Here is a 16,151-nt window from a genome sequence, read left to right on the forward strand (position 1 = left end):
CTGGTGATTCTCTGTCTCTCATAGCACTGAACATGACTGGCACCCAGATCTGGGCTTCTACACACCACTGTCTTTTTTTTTTTTTTTAAGATTTTATTTATTTAATTGACAGAGAGAGCAAGAGAGCACAAGCAGGGGGAGCAGGAGGAGAGGGAGAAGCAGGTGCTCCACTGAGCAGGTCCCTGGAATCATGACCTGAGCTGAAGGCAGACACTTAACCATCTGGGCCACCCAGGCGCCCCTACACCACTGTCTTCTAAAAAGACCCAAGTTTTTTCTTCAAGAAACTGGCTGATTCCATGACTAGGGCAAACAAAGTATAAAATGAGCATGGAACATCTTGCTGGGCCACATGTAAGAAGTGCTCAAAGGCTGACTGAGACATGTCAAAAGGACACTGCTGAAAGGGACTTAATGGGACTCCTGCTGGTTAAATCTGGGGCAATTTGAGCATTAGAAAGAGTAAGGACTGGGGCACCTGGGTGGCTCAGTAGGTTAAGCACCTGCCTTCGGCTGGGATCATGATCCTGGAGTCCTGGGACTGAGTCCTGCGTCGGGCTCCCTGCTCAGTGGGGAGTCTGCTTCTCCCTTTGCCCCTCACCTCGCTCGTGCTCCCTCTCTCTCTCTCATAAATAAATGAAATCTAAAGAAAGAAAGGAAGGAAGGAAGGAAGAAAGGGGGGGGGGAGGAAAGGACTGGGGGATGGGCATTAAGGAAAGCACTTGATGGAATGAGCACTGAGTGTTATATGCAACTGATGAATCACTAAGTTCTACCTCTGAAACTAATATTACCATATTAATTAAATTGAATTTAAATAAAAAAAATTTTTTAAAGAGTAAGGACTATACTACATAACTAAATTCTTAAGAGGAAGCTCATTTTCATAGAAAAATGCCAGTTAAACACAGAAAGCATGATAAAAATGGACAGTTACCATTTTATAAGCCACTGGATCATAAGGGAGTACTAAAACCATAAGGAAAGACTGGCAGGGGAAACTCATCTCCAAACAGGGCCACAGATCACTCACTAATGACCAAAAAAAAAGGCCTGTATTTTCCCCTGGAGAGTTTTGTTGGCCACCACCTACTGGGAAGTGGGAGAGAGCTGACACCAAGAGCTCCTGATAGAATCCAACTGACACATGTGTCCTTCTGTCATCCCCTTACCCCCCATTCTCACAGTTTCCTCTGACCCCTTTCCTCTTCAAAGGTCATATGAATGTCCTATCAGCTGGAGGGTGTTCACCCTGGTTCCCTTCCTTTTGAACTACTTTTCAAATGCACATTAGCAGTCTTCTGAAGCTGATTTGCTTGTGATTACAAGTGCTCCCTCCCCTGCATCCCCAAACAATGCCTAGAGAAACACACTGCAAGAAGGCAGGTATTCAGTGAAGGGCCAAGCTCAAGCCCCTTCCCTCAAGAACACCTACAGGGTACACCTGGCTGGTCTTATGGACCTGAGTCTGACCACAAGAGACTAGAGCAGTGAGAGCTGGGGGCAGGGAGTGCCGGTCTAGACTGCAGGAGCCTAAAGAGATAGGACAGTGAACAGCTAAATGCAATGCAAGCACCCTTTTCAATCCAGAGCGAAGAAAAAACAGGCACAGGGAAAACACTGAAGATTGCTGGGGAAGTCTAAGCAAGGGCCCAGATGATGGGGCAGTGTCACTGACAACAGTGTTTCCTTACGTGTGTCTGGGTGTTGAGTTGGGCAAGAAGCTGTCCTTGTTTTTAGAAGATTCCTGCTGACACATCTAGGGGTGAGGCCCCACGATGCCTACAGCCTCCATTCACATGGGTTGGCAAAGGAGTGTTCATATTCAGAAAGAGATGGAGCAGGCTAAAGTTTGCAAATATAGGTGAGGGTTCATGGGTGTCCACTGTACTGTTCCACTTTGAACCATGGGCTTGGAAGGTTTTTAAATAAAGAAACAAGCAAACAACAAGCAACAAGATGGAACTCAAGTGTGAACCCTTGGCACTGCTGGGGAAGCTGGGGCATGTCTGGCGACATGAAGGCACTAAGAATGGGTACAAAATTATCTAAATTAAATGATCCAACACTGGGATGCTGCAGGGGAAGTAAATGGTCAAACTGGACCATTTCTTTCAGGAAAGAGCCCTAGAGGTGACCAGAGGAAAGGGGTAGATACAATAAAAATTCAGGGTTTAAAAGTAAAAAAGAGAACAGGAACCTGTGCTGACGTCTGAATGCTCACTACTCACCACGCAAAGACCTCTCCAAACAAGTGTTACTATCACTACCCCCCTCCCTTTTCCTACGTAGGGAAATTGGGGCTTAAGGAAATTAAGCAGTTCATTACTAGACCAACCGGTTGAGTCAGACCCTGGCAAGCTGACTCCAAAGCCCATGCCTCCACTGGGAGCATAACGCTCTGCTCCAACGTTGTAAGCAAGAGTAGGGGCCGGAGAATAGAGGAGGAGGAAGTGAGAGAGAATAAAAATGGTGTTGTGTGTGAATGTCATCCGGACAGCCTGTTGTAGACTCCAGGAATTATTTTGCTCTAAATCAGGGGAAAGATGTAATGAAATTAAAATTAATTAATCCCACGAGCTGGAACCAAGAGACATTCAAAAGACCCCTTCAATCACACAGGTCTGAGATGCCGGGAGCTTCATATAAACAAAGTCGAAACCCCCAGACATTAAAAAGGAATTGCTTGTGATGTGCTGGGCAGACCAGTGGCATGAAGTCATAAAGCCCACCATGACTTCTACTTCGCTTTGCTGCGTGGTTTTAGAGAGCTGGGAAGGAACCAGCAACACCTCAGGCGCACACCTGTGTGCGTGCCGAGCCTCTGTCTCAACTGATGGTTTTTTTCATACTCTACCAAGTCTAGATGCCTCTGGGGTACATCCTGGGGTCCCTGAAGCCTCATGGAAGGGACTCCCCAATTCTGGCAAGCTGAGGATGCCGAAGGTCCTCCATGGAGTCAGAGCTGAAGCCAGCCCAAAGGCTCTTCTGTGGCCACTACAAGTCCTAAGCAGATGTGCTTTCCTGAGCCTCAAAGCCAAGTCCAACCAGCCCCCGGGGGAAGAAAGCTGGACAGGACTCAGAGGCACTCAGGCCTCGAGCATGGTCCTCTTTGTTCTGAACCCACCTCCTCTCATGTCTGTTTGCCAGGTAGGCACCCCCGTACCCCATCCCTAGCAGCCATCTGCTTCATACAGCAAGCCAACAGCACCCCAACTTGCAGTGGAAGCAGCAATGCCACTCCTGTGAGAGCTCAGGCCTCCAACCAAAGAACAGGAGGGGACATGTACTCATGTACCACTAAGAAGCCATATAAGGCTGACTGATCAGCAGTACTAAGAGGCCAGGAAGTCCGCCTGGCCCAGCCCGCAGCTCTAGTCACCCATAATTCTGAAGGGTGCACAGGTCAGTTGGGCACTATCTTGGCTCAGCTCCAACACTGTGCTCACCATTTATCACCTTCCTCAAACTAAATTCAAACTTTACTCTGGAAGAACTTTCTAGAAGAATCTCAAACCACCTGAACTCATTTTCCCCTCCAAAAACACATGAGCTTTTATGTTTTGTGAGCTCCCCGATTAATATTTAAATTTGCATCTGCTCTAATCTGTATCAATAACATATTATATTCCTAATGTGTTCTTCAATTGCTCCATAGACCAATTTATATTCCCAAGTTTCAGGATGCCAAAGAAGATCATTTCTAGTTTTTTCCTTCTTCCCACAGGCCTAAAAAATAAACTGGGACATTTTTATAACTCAAACTTAGTATAAAATATAATTTCTGAAAATCATGCTGAAATAAGCCATCACTGTTTATCTAAACAATAAATTATCATAAAACCTAAAAAGCAATATAAAGCCAAGACTACTTCTCTATTAATTCAATCAGATAAAGTACATATCTGAGTTGGATATAAAAAGAAATGGCAATGTGTTTCATCTGAACCAATTATTAACTTTAAAGTTGCAAAAATGAACCACTGTAAATTCAACAACAAAAAAACAAAATCCAACTCACATATGGGCAAAGGACTAGATAGACATTTCTTCAGAGACATACAAATGGCCAATAAGCACAAGAAAAGATGCTCAGCATCACTAATCCTTAGGGAATTGCAAACCACACTACAAAAAGTAGACAGACAATAGAACAGTGAGTGCCAGGTGCTGGGAAGAGCAGGAACGGGGAGTTAGTCCTGAATGGACACCGAGGTTCAGATTCACAAGATGAGTGAGTCCTGGGATGGATGGTGGTGATGACCATTCAGCAATGTGAACGTGTTTAATACCACTGAGCTATGCACTTAAAAATGGTCAAGACGGTAGTTTATGTTATTTGTATTTTAGCACAATTTTTTTAAATAAAAAAGAACCATAGTAGGGCTATGGAAGAGTAAGAAAAAAGTTTGGACGTTAGAAAGATTAAGTGCAGAAAGAGAAAGATGAAACAACAATGCAAAAACACAATACCTTTAAGTTTGGTATAGTTGTGAAGGAGTGGATCAGCAGAAACCATGCATGGCCACCAAGGGTAACCGGACACTTTGGACCACACCAAATCACCGACATTGTATTTCAACAGGTGGTCTTTGTCTCTGCCAGTATTTGGACAGGACTCTTTCTTAGCTGCAATCTGAAAATGAACAACAAAAGACATACTATAAGTACCCCTAAATCCAGCCTTCTATCCAAAGATTAATCAGGCTAGAGGTTTAAAACACACACACACACACACACACACACACACACACACACACACACACACACACACACACACACACACACACACACACACACACCTAAAAAAGGAGCATGCTTGGGGCACCTGGGTGGCTCAGTTGATTAAGCATATGCCTTTAGCTCAGGTCATGATCTCAGAGTCCTGGGATCGAACCCCACATTGGGCTCCCTGCTCAGCGGGGAGTCTGCTTCTCCCTCTCCCTCTGCCTGCTTCTCTGCCTACTTGTACTCTCTATTTCTCTGTCAAATAAATAAAATCTTAAATAGACAGATAGATAGATAGATAGATAGATAGATAGATAGGCAGGCAAGCATGGGCCCACCTGCATGGCTCAGTCTGTTGAGCATGCCTGATTCTTGATTTCAGCTCAGGTCATGATCTCAGGGGCATGGGATCCACTCAGCAGGGAGTCTGCTTTTCCCTCCCTCTGTTCCTCCCCCTACTGTCTCGCTCGCTCACTCTCTCTCAAATAAATAAAATCTTTAAAAAAAATAAAAAGGCAAGGGCGCCTGGGTGGCTCAGTCAGTTAAGCATCTGCCTTCAGCTCAGGTCATGATCTCGGGGTTCTGGGACTGAGCCCCACATCAGGGCTCCCTGCTCTGTCGGGAGCCTGCTTCTCCCTCTCCCTCTCCCTTTGCCTGCCGCTTCCCCTATTTGTGCTCTCTCTCTTTCTCTCTGTCAAATAAATAAATAAAACCTGCGGTATCAGGGTGGCTTGGGTCATGATCTGCAGGTCCTGGGATTGAGCCCTGTGTCTGGCTCCCAGCTCAGCGGGGAGTCTGCTTCTCACTCTCCCTCTGCCCCGCCCCCTGCAACTTGTGCTCAGTCTCTTTCTCTCAAATAAATAAAATCTTAAAAAAAAGGAGCATGCTTCCCCTGCTATCACTTCATCAAAATTGTCCCTTGCCCTAGCTAAAGAATCAGCACAGTGCCTGGCACACACAGTAGGTACTCAACATTATGAAGAGCCCTACAAATACCTACTCCCACGGCCTGGTTGATGGTCTTTAATGGTGCTTTATTCACCTGGTCAAGGAAGAATTTTCATGGATCAAATCCATACCCTGACCCTCCCGCTCCCCAGCCACGTGTTTGTCAGTTCTCTGGAGCATGTGCATCACCCAGCAGGAAAGGACCTAGAGTGGCAAGGACATCAGGAGGGCTTGGCAGCAAGTCTCAGCTCCATTTGTGATCTGAGTCCTGGGGCTCTAAGCCTCAGTGTCTCCACCTCAGAACACAGGTCACTTAGGAAGCTGGAGACCTGACCAGGGCCACTACCACCCCACACACAGTCAGTTTGACTCCTGGTCTCCTCGTGAGTGTGAGTGAACTCCTGAGCTTTCCCCTAAGAGCTCTACATACTTGGGCAAGTTGCTGAACTTGTTGGGCTTCCGTTTCCTTGTCTGTAAACCAAGGACAGCAGCTCTGAAATCTCACTAGCTGTTAAAAAGATCAGTGTGCATGGTGGGAAGGGCCCAGAGCTGCCACATACACACTTTCAAAAAAATGCCAGCTGGCTCCTCCACAGCGAGCACCCCAGCTTTACATTCTTGTGTCATCTAAGCAACACGGCGGCCCCATGAGGATGAGTAGTACCGCCCCCACGCTGAAGAGGGAGAGTCAAAATTCAGATATTCTACCCATATTTTCACAAAACCAAGCAGCAGAGCTAGGAATCACTTGCACTGGCCTCTTCCCCTATGAAAGAGTGAGATTCCCCCACAACCATGGGCACTTCAAAAACCCCCTGTGGCAGCCCAGCTCACTAAACTGATCTTTTAAAAAATTCACTGTCGTAGGGGCGCCTGGGAGGCTCAGCCGGTGAAGCATCCGCCTTTGGCTCAGGTCATGATCTCAGGGTCCTGGGATCGAGCCCCGCATCGGGCTCCCCGCTCTGTGGGAAGCCAGCTGCTCCCTCTGCCTCTGCTGCTGCTCTGCCTACTTGTGCTCTCTTTCTCCCTCTTACTCTGTCAAATAAATATTTTAAAAATAAAATTTAAAAATAAAAAATTCACTGTTGTAATTATATTAGCAAAAGCTAAACAGCTCCTGAGCACTTAAAAACACTTTTTTTTAAACCCTTAAAAAATCTTCATTATTTTAACGATTTCAAGGAAACTGGCCATTTCCCCTCTTATCTGTGGAAACTGTAAATAAAATTCCTCAACAGTAATTTTAAACTAAATATTCCAACTTTGGTGATGATTAAATATTCCAACCCAAACTGGTTTCAGGTTCCCTTTGCCTACCCCTGCAAGTGAGCCTGGAGCTTCAAGTAAATACCAATGGGCACCAGGCACCTTCCAGATTCTGTTCATACAGACTACATATACCACTGTCAGCCCCTGGCACCCTCCCTACCTCCTTCTGCCAAGGCCAAAGCTCCCTGGCTCTTTTCTATGGCTAATACTCATTTAAGTAGTGGGCCATCCTGAATGCCACTTTAAGACACAGGGACATTGGGGCACCTGGGTGGCTCAGTTGTTAAGCATCTGCCTTCGGCTCAGGTCACGATCCCAGGATCCTGGGATCGAGGCCCGCATCAGGTTCCCTACTCGGCAGGAAGCCTGCTTCTCCCTCTCCCGCTCCCCCTGCTTGTGTTCCCTCTCTCTCTGTCTCTCTCTCTGTCAAATAAATAAATAAAATCTTAAAAAAAAAAAGACACAGGGACATAAACCACTACATTCCTTCATTATAAGTTAGAGGTTTCCACCCAGTGTTAGATGAGTGAACACTTGCTCAGATGTGTTCAAGTGCTGGGCTCTGCACTAGGAACCAAGAATGTGAAAGTGTAAGACACAGCCCCAGCCATCAAGGAAGCAGACCATCTGCTGGACCACCTGGTAGAGGAGACAAGTGGACAGTGAGCCATGTGGAAGGACAGGAGCACTTGCACAACACAGCTCTGCTCCCCACTCCTCAGATGGTATAAATTGAAGAAGCCCCATGCTAGATCCCAACACACCTCCATGATTAGGCCAAAGAATGTCTCTGGAGAGAAGATCCATGAAAACAGCACAGCCTAAAGTTCAAGGGCTCTGGAACTGGCCAGACGGGGGTTTAGAAACTGGTCTTACCTCTCTTTAGCCATTTTAATCTTGAACACTTAGTTAATCTCTCCAGGCCTCACAACTGGCTTAACCGGCTGCCGTGAGGCTTGGGGGAGGCAATGCCAGGGTTTCCTGAAGTTGGGCCCCAGACACAGCCCGGGGCCCAGGGTTGGCCGAGTGCAGACAGGGAGAGTTGGAAAACAGACGCACGGCGGCCCCTCGTCCCCTCCACCCCACCCCACGTGCGGAGGCCCCCCGCGTGCGGAGGCCCCCCGCGTGGCTCTTAGCTCACGGTAACTAGCTGCTGCACTCAACCCTACCCTGGCCACAGCTCCTCACAGATACCTTTTTATCTGAGGGACTTGAGATCTTGGACACCAGTGCTGCTTCAACAAGACCCTGCTCCAGTAAGGAGTCATATTTTATGCTTCTCTTCCTGCTCCTTCTTGCCTTATTTTCTGGTTTTTGTCCATTTTCTTCTGCCTGGGACACAGCAGCAGCACTGTCACCACAAATTGAAGATTCAAAGAGAGGTTTCCCATTCATGTATGTTTTGGTGATCTTCAGCTTAATTTCCGGAGAGCCATTTTTGATAGGGGTGGTGTTAGGCGGTGTCCCAAGTCCTTTCCCTTCCTGGGACTCAAAACGTAATTTGGCATCATGAGCACCAGGTTCTCCATTAAATACACGGGAAGTTAGGTCTTTCAGCTTCTCAGATGGAATAAAGGGAAGGGCATCATGGCCATTAAATTTCTGCATGACCCCCTCCTGCAGACTGGTAGAGAGGTGGGCTTTGCTGAGGAATACAGAACATTCACGATTCACTTCACAGTTCTGAGTCTTTCCATTTGTATTGCCAAGGATTTCCGGTGCCTGCTTCATTTTTATGTACTTTACAACTTTCTGAACAGAAAGAGGACTTTTTTGATGCTAAATTCCATTCAGCCCAGATGCTTCCGTTCTTAGAACACTACAGTATTAGAAAAACAAAAATAAAAAGAAACATTATGCTTAAAACCTAACATAAGTATGCCAACACCTCTACACCTTTGTGTGGTTATTTGTTTTGAGGCATTTATGATACTTCCATCATAAACAGGAGGGAGTTCTAATGCCATAAAAATGAGACAGAATGACAAAATGATAAAGTTGAAAGGAAAGGAAAGGGACAATTTTTAAGGGGGGGAGGGGACACAAAAGTCATGCACGGAAACACGAATCGTGCCACCACCACTAACCAGCAATGTGGCTGTGGACAGTTGCTTCAATCGGCTCAATCACTGTTAAATGGGGAGTTCACCATTAGTACATGTGCCTGAGGCAGCTCATACAAAGACAGGCCTTTGGGGGCGCCTGGGTGGCTCAGACGGTTAAGCGTCTGCCTTCAGCTCAGGTCATGGTCCCGGGGTCCTGGGGTCAAGCCCTGCTTCAGGCTCCCTGCTCAGGTGCCTGCTTCTCCCTCTCCCCTGGGTTGTGCTCTCTCTCTCCCTCTCTCTCTCTCTCTCTCTCTCTCTCGCTCACTCACTCTCTCAAATAAATGAAATCTTTAAAAACAAAACAAAACAAAACACAAAGACAGGCCTTTGAAAAAGGACAAGAGGGAAGAGCTCAAAACCAAAGTTCCCCTGGTTGCAGCTGAGGAGGACTCCCAGGCAGAGGTTCATCAACATGCCCAAAGTTACTAATCAGCACTGTTGAAAACCAGATCTCCCAAAGCCTAGCACACCATTAGTTCCAGGTTAATGGTGGGGGGAGTTACAAGTGAGAAAACAACCCGAATCAGTTCTGGTTCATGCTCAGGCTAACCTCCGTCATCCACCCCCTCCTTGCCCCAGCCCAAATTAAATGCTTAAGACAAGAAGCACTGTAGTAATGGCAAATTTTATTTAGCTATCTCCTGAAGATTAACTAGCAAGGTCAACACTGCCGAGCCTTAACATGTACGACTTGCAATGTGCCCTGCTGGTCACTTGAGGCCCAAGGGCAGAGGGGGGGGCAGTTTTAGGAAGACCTCAGGCTACAGGGGACGATCCGGGGCTTTACTGCATATAGCTGTAGTCCCCTGGGGACACCCAGTGAAGGCACAAAAACCCAAAGGTCAGCTAGGAACAAGGAACAGGCAGACACCCATTCCATTCCAGCTGGGAAGACATTCACCCAGACTGCACTATGATGGCCACCAAGGAGACCCCTCCAAGAAGGCAGCCCCAGCAGCCATCGGACACCAGCGAGAAGCTGACAGTACAGAGAGGCCCACACGTGTACAGCAGCAGTTCTCAGCTGAGGAAGATTTTGCTCCCCAGGGACACAGCACTGTCTGGAAACATTTTTTGATTGTCACCACTGGGGAGCTGCTACTGACATCTACTGGGGAGGGTCAAGAAGCCTGTTCAATACCATCCTACACACAGGACAGCCCCCACAACAAAGAATTATCTGGCTGAAAACGCCCATAGTGCTGAGGTGGAGAAATCTCAAGTGCAGCAATGAGGGACTGACTGTGGCATCTGCCGTTTCCACATGGACCTCATTGGAGAGACAGGAAAAAAGAGCAAACTCAACAGCCTAAGTTCCAGTTTAGCTTCACGTGCACTAAACGGCCTTCTAGCACCAGAATATGTAGAAGAGCACGTGGTTTCACTCACACAATATTTTTTTTTAAGGTAAATTATTCCAGGGGCGCCTGGGTGGCTCAGTCGTTGAGCATCTGCCTTCGGCTCAGGTCATGGTCCCAGGGTCCTGGGATCGAGCCCCGCGTCGGGCTCCCTGCTCCACGGGAAGCCTGCTTCTCCCACCCCCTCTCCCCCTGCTTGTGTTCCCTCTCTCCCTGTGTCTCTGTCAAATAAAATAAAATAAAATAAAAAAATAAAATAAAACAAAGGTAAATTATTCCAGCTCACGTCAGATTAACTGGAAAACTACTTGAAGACAGAGAGACCAAGAGGAGGAAGAAAACAAACAGAAGTCAGCTCCTTGAAGAGAGCAGCAGTACCGGGAGAACACCCTAGCTTTCAGTTTTGTGCTTAAGGGGAGTTGGAGGCAACGGGAGTAGCTGTACAAGAAGTAAAACTTCTAGGGACCCCTGGGCGGCTCAGTCGGCTCCAGTCATGACCCCAGGGTTCTGGGATGGAGCCCCACGTCAGGCTCCTTACTCAGCTGGGAGCCCGTTTCTCACTCCTTCTATTCCCCGCTCATGCTCTCTCTCTCTCACTTTCTATCTCAAGTAAACAAATAAAATCTTTAACAATAAAAAAAAAAGAAGTAAAACTTTCAACAGAAGAGAGCCATGGGAGAGGAGCCCCCAATTCTGCATATAAACCATGCCCAAATTCCAGGCTGACACAAATGTATAGGGCAGACAGAGTCCAAGTAGCCCAGTTTATAAAATAACTGAAACAAGACTCCAGCTGCTGGACAAAAAAACAAACCAAAACACCTAAGATCAAAACCACAATGAGATCCTACCTCACATCCAGCAGAATGGCTACTCTCAAAAAAAAAACATGAAATAACAAGTGTTGGTGAGGATGTGGAGAAATTGGAACCCTGTGCAGTGTTGGTGGGAGTGCAAAATGGTACGGCCACTGTGGAAAACAGTATGAAAGTCCCTCACAAAATTAAAAATAGAACGACCATATGACCCAGCAATTCCACATCTGGGTATGTACCTAAAAGAACTGAAAGCAGGGTCTCAAGGAGATGTTTGTACACCCATGTTCACTGTAGCATTATTCACAGCGGCTGAGACAGGGAAGCACCCACGTGTCAATCAACCAATGAATGGAGAAGCAAAACGTGATCCATCACAGGATGGAATGTCATTCAGCCTTAAACAGGAAGGAGACTCTGACACCTGCCACCACATGGATGAACCTGGAGGACACTGTGCTCAGCGGAAGAAGCCGGTCAGCAAAGGTCAAATACTGTAGGATCCCACTTACATGAGGTCCCTAGAGGAGTCAGAAAGTAGATGGTGGAAACCAGGGGCCGCGGTGGGAGGGTGGGGAGGAATAGGCAGTTAGTGTTTAATAGGAATAAGAGTTTCAGATTCACAAGACAAGGAGTTCTGGGGGTAGATGGTGGGGATGGCTGCCTAACAAAGTGAATGTACTTAACACCACTGAACCACACACTTAAAAATACTTAAGATAAATTTTATATTATGTGTAGTTTAACAGAATTTAAAAAAAAAAAAAAAGACCACCCTTAAGGGGAACATAACAGATTCCAGAGTGTCTACAGCATATCATTACAATACCCAGGATTCAACCAAACTTACTAAACATATGAACAGGGAAGCAAACCACATAAAGCAACCCTGAGATGGCCCAAATATTAAAATTCAGCAGATAAGAATTTTAAAGCATCTATTTTAACCATGCTCAAGAACATAAAGAAAAATATGCTCATAATAAAATAAATTGGAAATAGTAACAAAGAAATCAAAACTATAAAAAAAAAAAGAGCCAAATGGAAATTCTATAACTGAAAAATACTCTACCTGAAATCAGAAAGTCTTTGGATGGGCATGATAACATATTAGACATAAGTCAGGAAACTTGAAAATAGATTGGTAAAAATTATCTTGTCTAAAAAACAGAAAAAATCATGAAAGAAAGAAAGAAAGCCAGCCAGCCTCAGCAATCTATAGAACAATATCAAAAGGTCTGGATTTCCACTCCCACCCAAAAGGAGACAAGGGAAAGAATGGGGAAAAAAGGAGCTAGAAATATTTCCCAAATTTGGTGAGACATAAATTTACAGATCCAAGAAATGCAGCATGCTGAATATAAAAGAACCCACACCCAAGTGCACCTCAGTCAAAACGCTGAAAAAGAAAGGTAAAAAGAAAACCTTAAAAGCAGTCAAAAGAAAAAAAGACCTATTACATATAAAAACAATGATATGGATGATCACTCCTCATAGAAAACAGAGGCCACAAGACAATGACATGACATGTTTTGAGTAACGGAAGGGAAAAAAAACCTGTCCATGTCGAACTTAAAATCCAGAAAAAATACCCTTCAAGAATGAAGGCAAAATGGCACATGGGCGGCTCAGTCAGTTGGACATCTACCTTCGGCTCGGGTCATGATCCCGGGGTCCTGGGATCGAGTCCTGCACTGGGCTCCCTGCTCAGCGGGGAGTCTGCTTCTCCCTCTTTCTTTGCCTCTCCCCCCCGCTCATGCTCTCTCTCACTTTCTCTCACATAAATAAATAAAATCTTTAAAAAAAAAAAAAAAAGAATGAACGTAAAATACATTTTTTGAAAAAGATTTTATTTATTTGATTCTTGGGGCGCCTGGGTGGCTCAGTTGTTAGGCGTCTGCCTTCGGCTCAGGTCATGATCCCAGGGTCCTGGGATCGAGCCCCGCATCAGGCTCCCTGCTCGGCGGGAAGCCTGCTTCTCCCTCTCCCGCTCCCCCTGCTTGTGTTCCCTCTCTTGCTATGTCTCTGTCAAATAAATAAATAAATAAAAATCTTAAAAAAAAAAAAAAGCAAAGAAAAAGAATCTTAAATTTTCTTTTTTTCCCTAAGATTTTATTTATTTATTTGACAGAGAGAGAGTACAAGCAGGGGGAGTGGCAGGCAGAGGGAGAGGGAGAAGCAGGCTCCCCACAGAGCAGGGGGAGCCCAATGTGGGACTCGATCCCAGGACCCTGGGACCATGACCTGAGCCCAAAGCAGTTGCCCAACCAACTGAGCCACCCAGGTGCCCAAGAATCTTAAATTTTCAATGAAGTAGTATAATATTAACTCTAAGTAGACCATGATGAGTTAGGTGGGCAAACTGCAATCCTAGTTAGAGTAACCACTAAGAAAATAATTCTAGGGGCGCCTGGGTGGCTCAGTCGGTTGAGCGTCTGCCTTCGGCTCAGGTCATGATCTCAGGGTCCTGGGATCGAGCCCCACGTCGGGCTCCTCGCTCAGCGGGAAGCCTGTTTCTCTGTTTCTGTCTGCTACTCCGCCTGCTTCTGCTTTCTCTCTCTGTCAAATGAATAAATAAAAAAATCTTAAAAAAAAAAAAGAAAAAAAGAAAATAATTCTAAGAAGCAGAGCCAACGGATAAGAGTTTAGCTGCCAAGAGTTAAAGTTTGGGATATTTTACACAAAAATTCAGATTTCTGGCTTCTCTTAGAATGTACCCAGGGTCACAAGGCTATACGTCACGGGGCCAGGATTTGATCCCAAGCTTAGGTTCATGTGAATCACAACCTGTGTGTGAACCACACTTTAAAGATTGTTTGTTCCTATGGGTATTTTCAAGTTCTTTTAAATCCTTAAATATATTAAATATTATTGTTTTAAATATGTGGACTTTACAAGTCTGTTTTTACTGTTGGGTTTTGTTTGTTTGTTTTCATTTGTGGTGCTTGCTTGTGTGTTTTATCACTTTTTCCTACTAATCTGTGGGCTGCTTATTTCCCAGGATTCTACCTGTGAGAACTCTTTAAGGCATGGGGCTCTCCAGGCAGGACTGGCCTTTACTTCCTCCATAGCAGTGCAAGTCACTGACCACTTAGTTTTATATTTCTAAGAGTTTTGTTGATACCAAAGTTATACCGATAAATTAGAAAATCTTTCACTTTGTCTAGCATTTCAAGAAAAACACAAAACCTAACCAAGCCCAATGACCACAGAAGAAAAGCCCAGAGAATTTCACTGGCTACTCTTAGCAACCATTCTTATGCTGCAGAGGGGAGGTAAGTTTTTAAAAGGAGAAAAGTACAAAGCACAACAGGATAAAGCCCATCACTCCAAAATGACTGTATGTTAGCATTTTGCCACATTTGCTTCAAATCTGTTTTCTATGGGGCGGAGCGGGTAAGAACTCCAGATAATAGCAACTACAGATTAAGTATTTAATGCTTACTGTGTGGTGCTCCTCCATACCTGAGAACTAGAAAAGGAAATGCATGTTGCCCCTCGTGGGCTTCCGGGAGTGGGAAAGCAGGCTCCTCTAATCAGACTGCCTACCACCAACAAAATGCCCTCAGCAGTGTGCCGGGGTTCTGTGTTCTCACAACACTGTGAGGCAGGCGTCAGTATCCCATTTCACAGGTGCAGGGACTATGACACCCAAGCCATAGAGTTGGAAGGCAGACGGGCAGCAGCAGTCTAGCCCCAGGTACTGCCTCCCACGGGGCTGGGTTTGAGGAGTGAACAAATAAAACAAAGATGAAGTCTGCCTGTTCTCCAAGTATAAGTTCCATTCACGCTCCCTCAGAGACAATCCCCATCACAAATTCACTATGCATCCCTCCAGTCTATGGCATATATGCATTAACAGAGAATTGTTTCACGGGATTTGTGTTTCTATAAATGCTATCATATTATACCTTTGCTCTGCAATTTGATCAATCAATGTATCTTTACTTCCTCATGTTGATATATACAAGTCAAGCTGTCTTTTCAACTGCTGTATATTATACATCACACAAATATATCATTCCTATTGTTTAAATTACTCCAGAACACTGGGGCACCTGGCTGGCTCAGTTGGGAGAAGCATGTGACTCTTGATCTAGGGGTCGTGCATTCAAGTCCCACACAGGATATAGAGATTACTTAAATAAAAAACAAACAAACAAAAACTTTAAATTACTCCAAGACATAAAAAACAATGAAAAGTTTCCCAAAACATTACAGAAGGCTGGTATAACTCTTATACCAAAACCAGAAAAACGAGTGCCAAAAAGAGCTATGGAACAAGAGCATCAAAAAAATACTGTGTATTACAAAACAGAAGTAAATCAAACCCAGTCGTTACTTTACTAAAATAAGACACCAAAAAGGATTTACCCAAAAATTATGATTCAGTATCAGGACCTCTATTAATGTTACATCACCACGTTAACACATTACAGGAGATTTCTGATGAAGGTGGTCAAATGTTTTTTTAAAGAAAAAAGTTAGCTATACCACCTAATTCAAAGCAATTCTCCAGGCCCGGAAATGAAAAGGAAATAGCAATCAGCCTCATAGGGCAGAGGTTGCTGGGGCAGAACTCCACAATTCCAGAGCTGGGCTTGGCAGGTGGAATATAGAGCTGAGGCGCAAAGCAAGGGCTCGGGCCTCCTGGCACCCCACACAGAGCCTATAGCAGATAAGAAGGGTGTGGAGGGCAGCCCACTAGAGTGGCTTGGGGCACAGTGTAGAGGCTACTGCCTCAGCGGGAATCTGGGCTCTAATGCTTATCAACTGTGCAATGACAACACCCTCTCATCCATCTTCCACGTTCTGGGGACAGAGGACCGACCGGCTTCATAGGATAGTTCTAAACGCTGAGGAGGAAGAGCAGGTATCACCCAGAGTGTCTACGGTCACAGGGCCATCACCCGTCTGAGCCAACAGCA

At 45.5% G+C, this 16,151-nt stretch overlaps 1 protein-coding gene across 8 annotated transcripts in view; it reads right to left on the bottom strand.

Moving 5' to 3' along the window:
* The window catches only part of NSD2 (nuclear receptor binding SET domain protein 2), a 101,402-nt gene that overhangs the window by 52,424 nt on the left and 32,827 nt on the right, over positions 1-16,151 (bottom strand). For all 8 annotated transcript variants that reach the window (XM_088021258.1, XM_088021257.1, XM_088021256.1 and 5 more), the window contains 2 exons: positions 8,140-8,764; positions 4,474-4,636 (listed from right to left, as the gene is read on the bottom strand). In XM_088021258.1, the coding sequence (XP_087877384.1) occupies positions 4,474-4,636; positions 8,140-8,676 (700 nt within the window). In that variant the 5' untranslated portion in view covers positions 8,677-8,764. The remainder of the gene's footprint in view (positions 1-4,473; positions 4,637-8,139; positions 8,765-16,151) is intronic.

This window comes from Eumetopias jubatus, unplaced genomic scaffold (assembly GCF_037043125.1).
Source record: "Eumetopias jubatus isolate StellerSeaLion01/CBP00866 unplaced genomic scaffold, mEumJub1_p1.0 scaffold_2, whole genome shotgun sequence".
Taxonomy (NCBI): domain Eukaryota; kingdom Metazoa; phylum Chordata; class Mammalia; order Carnivora; family Otariidae; genus Eumetopias; species Eumetopias jubatus.